The sequence below is a fragment of the Thermobia domestica genome, chromosome 2 (assembly GCF_964235325.1).
Source record: "Thermobia domestica chromosome 2, izTheDome1.hap1.1, whole genome shotgun sequence".
In the NCBI taxonomy this organism is placed as follows: Eukaryota; Metazoa; Arthropoda; class Insecta; order Zygentoma; family Lepismatidae; genus Thermobia; species Thermobia domestica.
The window spans coordinates 137,066,322-137,080,185 of record NC_137455.1 but is presented as its reverse complement, the minus strand read 5'-3'; the positions used below and the strand labels follow the sequence as shown (position 1 = coordinate 137,080,185).

Sequence of the window (13,864 nt, the reverse complement as noted above, 5' to 3'; positions counted from 1 at the left end):
AAGTTAATAAAACAAAAAAGAGCTGAAAACCACAAGCATGTGCATTTGTTATATTTATTATTTAATCTAAACAATTACAAAATGAATCACTTTATACGTCACTGTTCCGCTCCTGGAACTGGTTTCTGAATTAGTAAAAAATACAAGGAGAAGAAATCACTGGAACAGGTAGTGAGTGTTTTCTACGGGAATAAAGTTGTTGTGTCCGGTGAAAGAGGAGTGTTTGTGTGTACGTAGAGATTTAGACTGAAAGAGAAAGAGAAAGAGAAGGCGCCACGAGACGACCAGTGAATCCAACTAAGAAATTAATCTTAAAACTCATTAATCCACGTCACGAACAGAAAATACTGTCGGAAGGGAAACGATGGGAGAACGGAGTCGATTGAGATTCCCCAACCAATACACAACACATGATGGTTTAGAGCGTTTTCATGTTCTTACCACACCTACCAAAACATATTGCATTCAAGTGTTTCCAACTTTTAATATCAGTATGGTGGCATAGAAAGAGCGTTTGGTACATGGGGGGAGTACACAAAACAATAACTAAAACATGTTTTGATCGATATTTTCACGCTAATGTTTTATAACTAACTAAAAAACTTCGATTCGAAACAAGTAAAACTAACGGTTACTGAATGTTTTAAAAGGAACAAAAAACTAGTAGTTGTCAGGTAGAGATAGACATAGTTCGCATTATTCAGTTGTAATATTTTATGAAGTTTATTTAATTACATGAAGACATAACTTAAAAGTTGTGCTAAATACAGTTTCAATAGAAGAAAGACGTTCAGTAATGTTCTTCAAACTGTATTTATTTTATTACTAAAACTAGATTTTTTCTGATTTTATATATATATATATATATATATATATATATATATATATATATATATCATAACTATATATTATTAGTGAAAGTAGAGTGTTTCTGAAAATTACGTATGAGGTGTCCTTGGTTTGATTCCAGACCATATACTTTTTGATAGATCCAGGTTTTCTTAGGTTTCCTCATTTTCGCATTTTAATTATTCTTCCACAGTTATTCATTCACTTTCGATCGTCTCTTTCAAACTGAACAGGTATCCATGGGTGTTAAATACATGATATTATTTAAATTCATTTTATATGAATGATAGGTTAATGCTGGAAATTTTGCCATACTTGTGGGTTTTCTAATCGCATAAAAATTATAGATTGGAAATAGATATTTGTTGCTTTAAAAAAAATCAAATAGCATGTGCTTTGTTTCCATTCAACTCTGCAATATGATGAGCGAATTAGTAAACAAGCAGTATAGTTTCGAATGCACAGTTAGGGTTACACAGAAGACTAACAAAGGTAATAAATTTAAAGACTATGTTGGAAATTGCCATTTTCTTGGCAGGTAACAAATAGATTTCTTCCTTTGTAGTGTAATTTAAACAGTAAAAGTGTCGTGAAAGGATTTGCTATGGAAAGTTAAACATTATTTTCACTCTTTTTATCGATTATGTATTTGTTGGTAAGTTTGCGATCGCAACTTATAATTTAGCAAATTTCAGTTCTTACAGGCAACCTTTAATACAAAACTTGTTCACAAAATATATGGACAAAATAGTAGTAGACGCTATAGTGCGATTAGCCTAAATACTTCTAGCTGACGCAGTTTAACTCTCTTTATTAAAACAAAATCAGAAGTTCAATAAGAAGAGTAATCTGAATAGAAAGGAATTAATTAATGTTTATGCTCTATACCTTCTATTCGGTGACAGCTACAAACAAATGTTTCAGGAACTAGTGGAATAAAGAAGAGAGTAGGGAAAGCTAAAAGAAAAGAAAAAAAGAAAAAGAAATGACATGAAATAAACATCTTGTGATAACTGTAAAAGGTATTATTTGAATCCCAGAGGTGAAAAGATGGATTGGTGCCAATGCTTAATTTGCCAAGTTTGGTTTTAAAATGGACACAGTGTGTTAAAATGGTATAGACCTTGTTCCCGATTCAGACTTTGGTTAAGTGAGTGTTTCTTTAAGCTACAATACGGATGTAGATCTAAACATCTTTTATTATTGTATTTTTGTAATCACTTTTGTATTGCATCATTACAATCAGTTTTCTATTGTAATTTCTAGCTTTTTTAATCCTTCTTCTATGACCTATTAGACAACAATTTGGTATTTCGTACACTTAAGCTAACGACAAAATGATAAATACATTACCTCCAAAATTTCGCAGCACATGGAGAGAATTTCGCAACTTTCCTTCATTTTAGTAATATTTTAATATTACGTCGTAAGTATTATAAGCACAGTATTTATTTTATATACGTCATAATGGACAATGACTACTCACAGCATAATTTAAATTTCATCCTTCTCCCTCAATTCATTTTGAAGAAAAAATACAAAAAACAAACATTTTGCTAGCGAACTTCCCCTCCTTATAAATTAGCACTTTTCTAAACACAACAGTAATGAAGGAAGCATACTGATAATTTGCTTTTGTGTGAATCATGGAGTAGCTGTTACAATATAAGAAGAGATGATAAATTAATCATCATACCGTGTTCTTGTGTTTTTACGAGCATTGCACGATTCTGTCTTTAGGCTAGAAGAGACAACTTGAATTAAGTTAATGAAAACAATGCTGAAAGAACAATGTATAACGACTGCGCTTTAACCGGGGTTCGAACTTGCGATAGGCACATTTTGCGACCACTAGACCATCTCAGAGTTCAACAAGGCTTTCCACCAACATTATTCAACATTTCGTTTCGTGAAGAATCGACACATAACAAAGATAATATTCGTAACTAAGTAACTCCACTAATTCACTCATCAACACACGGTGTTTTGCGAAATATAACCCCTAAGAGGGGTAAGAAACTTGGCATTTTTAGCTGTTATCCCGATCTCCAAAATCATTATGGCTAGAACCTTGAAATTGTTGTATAAATGTACTACTTACACGCATGGCTGGAGATATGAAGAGGTTTTGTGAAGTGAGAGGGTTTTGAATGATTTTTTTTTCGTTTGCCTGATATTCAAAATGTTAGATATACAGCACCGAAATTATGTTATAAATAAATGTTGATCTGCATCTTAGGCTCTAAATTTCGAAATGATAACCCTAAGAGAGAAATGAGGAATTTCATTACTTTATTTTCGTTCATCAAATTTTCAATAATATTGTATGCAACACCATGATATTATTGGTCAGTTTAACGTCAAAGATGAAGAGAAATCGGACGCAGTGAGAGGAAGTATAAAAAATAAAGTTTGCTCTGACACTTGAAGACATATGCTAGCTTGGATAATACTGTTGCTGTTGTTGTAATTTACTCAATCAAAAACTACTGGTATAATGAAGTATTATAGAGTTTGTAAAATACCTCAATATTTATCTATTTTGAGAAAACAGAGATTGTACAGTAATCTATGTAACTTGACCTAATTTTTGTTAAACCTGCAATTCTTCACAAGAGTGTGTTAGTCTAGGAGAAGACTCTATTACTAATATTATTTGCTACTTGATTTATTCGCCTCGTAGAAGCATAAGCCTTAATTCCAAATGCAAGTACTTATTTGGATCGCATCCGTGAGCCTTATACACTGTTGAAAATACTTTCTTAAATACGAGAAACCGTTTCTTATCTGTGCACTGAGAATATCGTTTCTTAGAAACAAGTTTGAATCTCTCATTAATGAGAGATGGAGAAAATAAGATAAGCTTGTATAAAGCGAAACGAGAAAATATATTGTTACTTACCTTATGAATGAGAATTGCCAAATTTCGATTCTAAGAAAATATTGTCTCGGTGCACAGATAAACGGTTTCTCAAATTTAAGAAATTACTTTGATTGTAATGTTAATATATTCGTCCACTCATCGTTTACTCTATACTCTTGAATTCGATCCCAGCCCCCGCCAAATGAACTTTGTAGTGGACAAACGCCGTGTGCGTGGGTTTTCTCGGGGTTCTCCCGTTTCCTCTCACTTTCTTCATTCCACCATTTCATTCATTACTCATTATCACCGTCTCCTTTAGCCTAACCGGCATAACCGTGGGACGTAAAACTCAAAGATTTCATTTTTTTTCTATACTCTTGAACACTGACGAATTTTTGAATTTTGTTTCTGCAACACAGAGTTAGAGCGGCTATCATTAACATATTCTCAGGTAACTATGGCTTTTAACTATGCTATCTATAACACATATCCGATACATGTAATACTGACTACCAGCATACATACTTCATTCATAAATATAAGTTTTCCGTAATCCACGTTACTTCTTTTACCCGAGTTCAATAATTTAATTGATCATCTATGCGTCTTAGATCAGATGTGTCTTAGCGGAATAAAAAAGTAACTTGTAATTTGTACTCTTTTAGTGTCCAATATTTCTATTTATATTGGTCTCTAAAAACTGAACATTTGATAACAATCATTACTAGAACGTTTCAGATCTTAGAAACTTGAAGGAGTTTACATCTAACAAGTCATTTATAGCAATTACCATTATCTATTTGTGACACATAAGAAATACGACTAAATAACAGGCAATTGTATATACATTTGTTTCTCATGCTGAGTTATGGAAAGATCTTGTTCATACTTGTTGGTTTTGTTGATGCAAGTTTAACGTCAATTTTCAGCATAGACACTATATGAGATGGAATCTACTGCTTAAAGGTATCACTATTTATTTCCATATACGCATGAAACACACATGTTAGGAATTAGATCCTGAAAGAGCACGCGTGAAAGAAGTCTATGGAGTCTCATATATGTATAATTTCCACACGATTTTATAGAAATTAGGCTGTAAAATTCGGTATGATGTAGTCCTTCCTCCACAGGACGGGTGATATTGTGTATAGAAGGAGTGTTTTAATATAAAGTTGGTACTTTGCCTGGTTGACATGCGTAATACTGCTTTGTCTGTACTAAAACTGATCAACTCTTTAAGTCTGTATAATAAAATTACTTTGTCTTGTCTCTGCAGATATTAACACCATAGAATATGTCATTAAAATATTGCTTTCTATTTATCTTTGACTAATTATGTTACCTTTTATTATATTTGCAGTAAAAGAACACGACGGAGAAGTATTGCAACTGAACAATGTAATGCGAACGGACATGGGTTCATACTTGTGTATAGCAAAGAACGGAGTACAACCAAGTGTTAGCAAAAGATTTATAGTGAACGTCCTCTGTGAGTACAGATTAATATTTCATTTAATTCTTTGTTTGTAAATACATATTTCTGTTTTCAAGGAGAAATATTAGACAATTAATTATTTGTTTTTCAATCTATCTAAATAGAATAGTGTTGTTTATGTATGAGTGTTGTTCTTCTCGAAAGTAGGTTCCAGTTTATTTACCCAAACATTCCTAGGCGGGTCACTAAGCGAGTAGAGAAGGATGTATACGTATTTATACACGCTTCTGGGCATCATCGGTATCTATGTCCAGTATGAGGGATGATGCTATCTTAAGCTCGTCACGTATGAGGGATGATGCTTCTCGGTGAGCACAATATCTGAAGAAGTGTGGAAGTAAGGAAGCGGCCTGGGACCTGTAAATTGTATACCATTTTGGCATTTGCCTGGTATAAATGAGAAAACAGGAAAATCTCACGCAGGGCCTGGCTGGAAAGCTCTTAAACTTTTTCAACCGAGTACCTTCACTGGAAATCGAACCCCGGAAGTCGGGCAGCACTGGTCAATACTTTCCTCAGTAGTTCAAGAAATAATACAACAAACTGGATTATTGATTGATTTATTTTGAGTTTAACGTCCCGTTCAGCAACCAGGCTATATGAGACGTGGACCTACTGATTAACGTGGAACCACATGAGCTCCCGCCGGGAATCGAACGCCAAAGACGCGTACGCTAAGCGCTTAGCCACGAAGGAGCTCAGATAAACTTGATTAGAACACTGTTTAATGATGCTATGTACCGGAGGATCACTACTTCGTTAATGTGTGACTGTGTGTTCAATCTAATTCTTTATTAACACAAAACACTTTAGTTAATTACTAAGTCAGTAGTCTACCAATTTCAATAAATTTTATTTCTGCAACATAGTTAACTTTATAATTTTTCAACTGTTTGTAATGATCTCCTCATTAACTATCAAATCTTAATACAATTTTAAGGAGTTACATTTACGAAGCTCCTTTATATATTTACTCTGTCCTTTAGGGTTGTTCACGTTGTAATGGGAAAAGTTCCAGTTGAAAGTAGAGACCAAAACATCCTCAATATTCAATCCATTTGGTAAGAGAAGTGTTCTGTAAAAACATTCATTCCCGTATCTCACTTAGAAGTTAGTGATGAAAGCTACTTCAAAAATTGTACCAAACAAAATTTACACTGTTATTGCGCTTTAAAGAAATAACACAAACAGCTTACGCTAAATAAATATGTATTGATACAAACATTAAGATGTAAAAAAGTTGTATAGAAGTGGATCAATCAATTATAAACCTAAAATGAAAATAAAGTTAAATGTTTAGATTCAATGGCTTGAAGTAGATGACTTTTACCTTTTCTACTAAAGCTTCCTTAGTTGGTTTGGTTGGAAAAAAAATTTCTGTTGACATCAATGATTATTTCATTTCTTCAATACTCGTTATTAACTTAAAATCTTGAAATAATTTGAAATGCCGTTTAGCTGTATCGTTTACAATTCAGATATTTGTAACAGTTTTTTTTTTTTTTTAATATTTCATACACTTATGATTTACAATCCATTCACTGATTAATTAATGTAAAAAATGATTGATCCCTCTTCTGTTTGCACATTAGTTCTGAAGTCCTAGAGTTGGCAAAAGAGATCACAGTTATCCTTGAGTAGATCAGAATTCCATCTTACCATCCAAAGTGATGGAAAAACTGTAATCTTTTCTATCAATACTAACGTATCCTTCTTCCGATACTTTGTCAGAAAACATTGAGATACCAACCAACTTATTTGAGAGATACCACAAGTTAGATTGGAGAGCTTTTGCTGTTGTTATAATACAGCGATATATCCCTATTATAATTAATCTGTACCTATATTATCAACATTGATCAGAGGCGCAATAATTAAGCATATAGCTTAGATATAATTAAAAGAAAGAACACTGTTATTGACATGACATGTTGTCATGGAGAAAAGATTATTATGGACTTATACACGAAATGGACGAATATAGATGGAATATGTTTGTGTAAATAAAGGGAATAAATCGATGTTAGTTGGTATGTATAATGTTATGACATATTAATCTGAAGTTGATATATTTATTATAATAATGTAGTGATTTAAAAGGTACATAAACGAATCAGGGCTAAAGCGAAGTGTTTTTATAATATATTTCGTTTTATCTGGTGCCGAAGACACGGGACTATACTATACTATTTAGTTCCGAAGAATAGTAAGAACTGAGTTTATGTGTATACGTATTTTATGAGTTTCACTACTTTGAGAAGTGGGAAGAGAATCCAAAGAATTAGCAATATGCAGGATTCCGAGATTGAAGAAGTACCCAGTATTTCAAATGAAACCATATCTGGAAATGCCGTAACTGTGTCTGAACATTCCTATTCTAATCTTATTGATATGTTTAGTCAACTACTAGATGAAAAGCTAGAACAGAAATTTGATCAACAACAAAAATTGTACGATGAAAAGCTAGATGAAAAGCTAGATAAAAAGCTAGAACAGATACTAGTGCAGCATAAATCTCTTGCAGATAAAGTACAAGGTGTGCAAGAGAATTTTGACCGCTTGCAACACAATTTGAAAGAAAATTTGCAAGTATTAGCTGATGAAGTTACCATCAAAATTACAAATGATATGACGCGAGAAGTTGATACTAGGTTTCAACAATTTAGTAACAAATGGCAAGATAGACAGGATCAACTAGCTCTAGAAACAGAGTCGATAAAGAAAGCCGTTGAAGCCGTGGAATCGACGACAGCCCAACAAAAAAATCAGATAGTGAATATTACTGCCCAGGTCAATTCACATAGCATACTGATATCCAACATACAAGAGGAAATCAGATCGTTACAAGAGAGGGAATGTGACTACAATAATCCTATGTATAAGGAGGCTTTGGGTACTCCCAATCAACAGGAAACATTGCATCATCAACAGGAAACATTGCATCTTCAACAGGAAGCATTGCATCACTGCCCGAGAACTCCATTAATAGAAACTGACGGGATATCTTCTTCTAAGAGTTCTACTGATGATGGTTTAGTTGTGGAAAACCACAGAAGGCGATTCCAAAGTCCAGATCGCAAAAGGAGAAAGGAGATAAATAAGTGCGAAAGGGTTCCAGACCATTATCAACGCCAACAAAAACATAACTATAGCAAAATAAATGTTAAGGTCAGTGAAATTAAGGCCATGACTAAATTCAGCGGTAAGTGTGACGAAACCGCAAGCTCATTTTTAGAAAAATTTGAAGCAGAGTGTGAAATTATGGGTGTAGATCAATCTAAATTTATGAAGTTGTTACCACATCTGTTACTTCCTCCTTGTTCCTTGTGGTTTAAGGCTATTCGCGACCATATAAAATCCTACGAAGAATTTAAACGGGCCTTGTTGGCTAATTACGAAAATGATTTCTTGTTAGCTAACCGTGATGCGATGGTGCGAACTCGACACTATTCACCTCGGGTCGATAAATCTCTTACGGATTTTACAATCAATGCATATAATGAACTTAAACTCGTCAATCCGTTTCAGCCCGAATCCAGAATAATCGCTTCCGTACGCATTTTATTGCCGTATAAATTACAACAAATTCTGTTGTCAGCTCAATGCGTAAACTTCAATCATCTCATAATTTTAGTTCAAAACTTTGAGAATCAATTCCCGAATCCTAATGGGAGTAATCGTAATCCATCGAATCCGATTGCCGTCAGAAACTTGAATATAACTAATGAAAATACCGAAAATCTTCGCAGCGATGAGAGATCACGTGACAATACTGGCATTGGAATTAGTGAGAGATCTGTTATACGTACTGGAACTGGAGCCAATGGAAGATTCAATTCTAGCGGTAGAAATGGAACGAATTATAATAATCCGAGGAACAGTTGGACAAACGGGAGAAACTTTCGTGGAAGACGCAATTACAGTAACAATGTCATGCATACCGGTGTAACTCAAAACAGATGCAATTGGAGATCTCGAGATGGCAGGAACTGTCGGAATAGGACCGAAGTAATAAATGAAACAGGAAATGGATCAAGAGAAAATAACCAAGATTGTGGTGTTCAATGTACTTTAATTGACTCGTTTATTAATCATAATTTAAACTAAAACCCGCTGTTAACTAAATTAAACTTGGATAACAATTCTTAATTTATTCTCTCAGATGTTATGAGTTGTGTTATGAATACTTCATTTGGACTTTATATTTGAGCAACATGTTATGATGTAATTAATTTATCTTATCTTTGTATTAACTTTGAATGTTATGTTTACCTTTATTTTACTTTACATGTTCAAAAGAGATTTGATTGTGTTAACTTGAAATCCATGACAGTGAACTTAAATTGAAGCTTTTAAATGTAATTATTACCTTCTGATCTTGTTGTTGACGTGTGACATGATGGCAATCTTAATTGTAAATAATGTTGTTTGTATATGAATGTTATCGCTCGATGTAAAGGAGGAACAATTAACTAGTAACTCTGTGTAAGTCATCAGTTACTTATAATTTTGAATAGACCCACAAATAATATTTTTTAATGAATCGACGCTTTATGATATGTGATTAGTAATAAAAGAAAAATGTTGTTATAAATGAATTGATATATATATGGAGAAAGAAGAGAAGAGAAAACTACTTATATTGATGTAATAATAATAATTAATAGGAGAGTTGATTTAGTAATAATTAGTACGAGGGCTATTCAAAAGGTGAATGTTTTGAAAATATACAGGGTTCTTTCCTTCACTGTAATACTGTTACGGAATTCCCGTTCTGGGCGACATTTACAGCGATATATCCCTATTATAATTAATCTGTACCTATATTATCAACATTGATCAGAGGCGCAATAATTAAGCATATAGCTTAGATATAATTAAAAGAAAGAACACTGTTATTGACATGACATGTTGTCATGGAGAAAAGATTATTATGGACTTATACACGAAATGGACGAATATAGATGGAATATGTTTGTGTAAATAAAGGGAATAAATCGATGTTAGTTGGTATGTATAATGTTATGACATATTAATCTGAAGTTGATATATTTATTATAATAATGTAGTGATTTAAAAGGTACATAAACGAATCAGGGCTAAAGCGAAGTGTTTTTATAATATATTTCGTTTTAATAATTACCTCTTTATCAAAAAGGATATTTTCCATGACCTTTCTAAAGGAGAAAATCCTTCATAGCTGCATTCGCAGTGACTAATACATCTAGCAAGCTTTTTGTATACAGTAATGTCCCAAATTTGATATATCTTCCTAAACGTGCCTTTTCTTTATTTGTAAGGTGGCAAAAACCCTGATGTTGAGAAACATAGTTTGAAGGTATATAGAAATTTAGCCATTCAACGAACATGATGTATTGCTCCAGGCACTTTTCAGTGAATTTCCTAATACTATCAATTTTAGTTCAATCAACTTCGTATAATTATCTCTATATAAAGTTTTGATTTTTACTTTAGAGCAGGAACCAATACTTTGATAGTAGAAAATTGTAAGTGTTCTACTTCAGGTGAAACATTCAGTACTGTATGATTACCTGTGACTATTGAGTTTCACGGTCCTTTGAGCTTTTTGAACAGTTGAACTTCAGGTAAATTGAAAGGACCAAACCATTACGTAAAGATTACACTAAAAATAATTCTAGAATGTGATGATGTCATGCCACTTAGAGTAGGTCTTTATTTTATTTTGAATCAAATTGCATGTTCCATTATTTGAACCTGCGTTTACGGCTGCAGTGTCAAAGCTCATTTAATATTTTTTTTTCTGACTTATGTGTAGATCTCACTATCTTAGGACGTTATGAATTTCATTTCCGACATTTGGTCCTGTACCGGATGTGAGATTTGGGACTCCAAGAAACACTAGTGTTTCCTCCTCATCTGCTCAAGAATGTAATACTTGTAATGTATCCACTGTTTTTGAGCTTAAAATATCAAGCAAGATTTTGCAGTTCGTACGAATGACAATTGATTTTTACCATCAAAGTTTGATTTTAATTCTTCAGCAAAATTTCTTCTTGTTCTCTCCTGTTCTCCTGAAAGCAGAAATAACAATAACATATATTTTAACAAAACAATAGATAAGAAATAAATAAAAGTAGAATATTCTACAGTTTTTTTTAAAAAAGTAACATTCTTCAGCACCTCTTCCTTTCATTCTAGGACGTTAAAAGTTTACATCTTGCATTATATTATCAAGTATCACAACATGGGAGAGTGCCTAAACATTTAGAATTAATTTGAGTGTTTTGAACCACTCTACTGTCTGTGCGTCCGTCCGTCCGACAGACACGAATACTCGAGAACTACTTGATGGATCACGATCAAATTTGATCAGATTGTAGAGGATCAAAAGTTAGAAATCGAATTAATTGAAGAACCTGATCCATTCATTTGATCCAAAGCTATGGGCAATCAAAAATCAATTCCCTTTATGTTCTTCTGGGAATAATTATATCACTATAGATCCATAGATTATCCGTAGTGCTGTTGAGATTAGCGTGTTTGTATAACTTTCAAGATGTAAAATACTAATCTGTTCGTGGAATACAACACTGAAATGAAACTAAATGGCTTTCAACAAAATTCCTTTTCGGAAATGCAGTTTGAAACTGTTACTTATTCCCCAATAGTAAACAGTCATATACAGAAAGTTTAATTTAGACATCCATATCTATCTACTCTTATAAGAATCACCTTATTCTTAAAACAAGGCATATTCTGGTAATTTAAGCCTTTATTTTTCACATATACGAATAAATCGTTTACTAACAATCCATTAATAATGATCTCTTTAATTTTGACTTCATTGCACTGGTCAATAATTACGAATATTCACCAGGTACAAAGCACTTTAACTTACTATAGTGTCAAGGAGCATGAACTGAAAAAAATCCATGAGTTGAAGCATAATGATGATATCCTTAAAGGTAGGACTAAACGTGATGACTTATTTGACGGCTTTTACAATTAAGTCGCGCTCTACGTACTTTATTTTAATTTTAATCAAAAACTGAAAGAGAATGAAGAACACCAGTACTAATGAGCCACATGTCATCTTCAGAGTGGGCTATTAGTGGTTTTTAAGACGTTTCGTATAGTGTAGAAATTTGAGTGCCCAACAGCTTAAGTGAGATCGGAATTACAATGAGCTCCCACCAGGAACGGGAACCGGGAACTCTAACACCAAAGATGCTTATGCTAATCTTATAGCGAGAACAGAGAGCTAGTGCAAATCTGTGATCAGATTAGTGCACATATGAAACATTATGATGTGGTGGCCCTTAGTTCACGAGCTATGAGCTACCAGATTTGAGATTTGAACATAGTAAAATTTTAACATTAAAAATCTCGAATTGCTGTTTATAGAACAAAAGTACACGAAACAAATCCGTTATTGAATTTTAATTTGAAACAAAGGAAAATAAGTGATGAACAGTTAATGAACGAACAAATTTTTGTCAGGATATGCAAAATTTCTAATGTTTCACTGAAGCACGATATAATGTAAAGTGCTGGCAAGCTACTTTGTTTCAAGTTAGAAACAAAATATTAAAATGCTCTGTTTAAAAAAAGAACGATAGAAGTTATCTACAGTGCTTTTAAAGTGCTTCTATTTAATTACTTTTAACTATACAATTGCGATAGAAATATGTTTATTAATTCATAACATTGATTGAATTGTGTTTTATTTTATTTGTTTGTGTGGGCGCGTGTGTGTGTGTGAGAGAGAGAGAGTGCGTGCGTGTGATTCTGGTTTCTGTAGGTTAGATTTTACCACACAAATTTAATGTGACTTCGATTGCTTAGTTGATTACACAAATTGAGGAAGTGTATAAGCGAAAACCATTCAGTAATAATGGATTTACTTAATGGCATGCTCTCTATTAAATAATCGAAATGTTGGAAATAACTTTCTTTTTTAAAAAAAGAAAAAGTTTAAATTAATTTCAAATCAAATCATAAAAATAGGGAAGGGAAAGAAAAATGCTATTATTAAATTAAAAGATACATTCTCAGATATACATTTACTGCGCTTAAAGTCAACCTAATATAATATATATATATTTAACGAATCGGAAAGAGAGAGTTAAATTCAAACAACAAACAAAAATATTGATCATCTTTACCTCTTTTTTTCTATACTATAATAATTAATTATGGATGTAATTATAAAATTGACGTCCATTTAAAAACAATAAATGATTAACAAATAAAAAGCATAACTACTAATTTTAAAATAGATTTCCTCCGTCACTACCTATAACTTACCTTCTCTGCATAACAGCCCCTTTAAGGGTCAAGGCTTTAAAGCTAGCTTTGGCATTCGTATAACGTTGATTCATAAGTCTTGCAATATTCTGATACACAACACACTTGTATTTATTACAGTACAATGAAAGTAGATTAACAAAGTATAGGCCCTCCTGTTAAAAGCCGGTTTGACCCGCTCGGGAGAGTAATACTCTGAGGAGTACGTTTTTCTCTCGCGAGCTACCACAACCTGCTGTTTTAAGTTGGTCACAAAATTTAAATCATGGGGGGTCAAGGTGGAACAAAACGAGCCCTGCGAATCTTCCAACCAGTTCCTACTCCTCTTCCTTCTCCTCCTCCTACTCCTCCTAACACTACTACTA

General features: G+C 33.0%; 1 protein-coding gene across 1 annotated transcript in view; it reads left to right on the top strand.

Moving 5' to 3' along the window:
* The window catches only part of LOC145675696 (lachesin-like), an 866,246-nt gene that overhangs the window by 709,457 nt on the left and 142,925 nt on the right, over positions 1–13,864 (top strand). Inside the window, exon 6 of the mRNA XM_081746303.1 lies at positions 5,076–5,204. Coding sequence (XP_081602429.1) covers positions 5,076–5,204 — 129 coding nt within the window. The remainder of the gene's footprint in view (positions 1–5,075; positions 5,205–13,864) is intronic.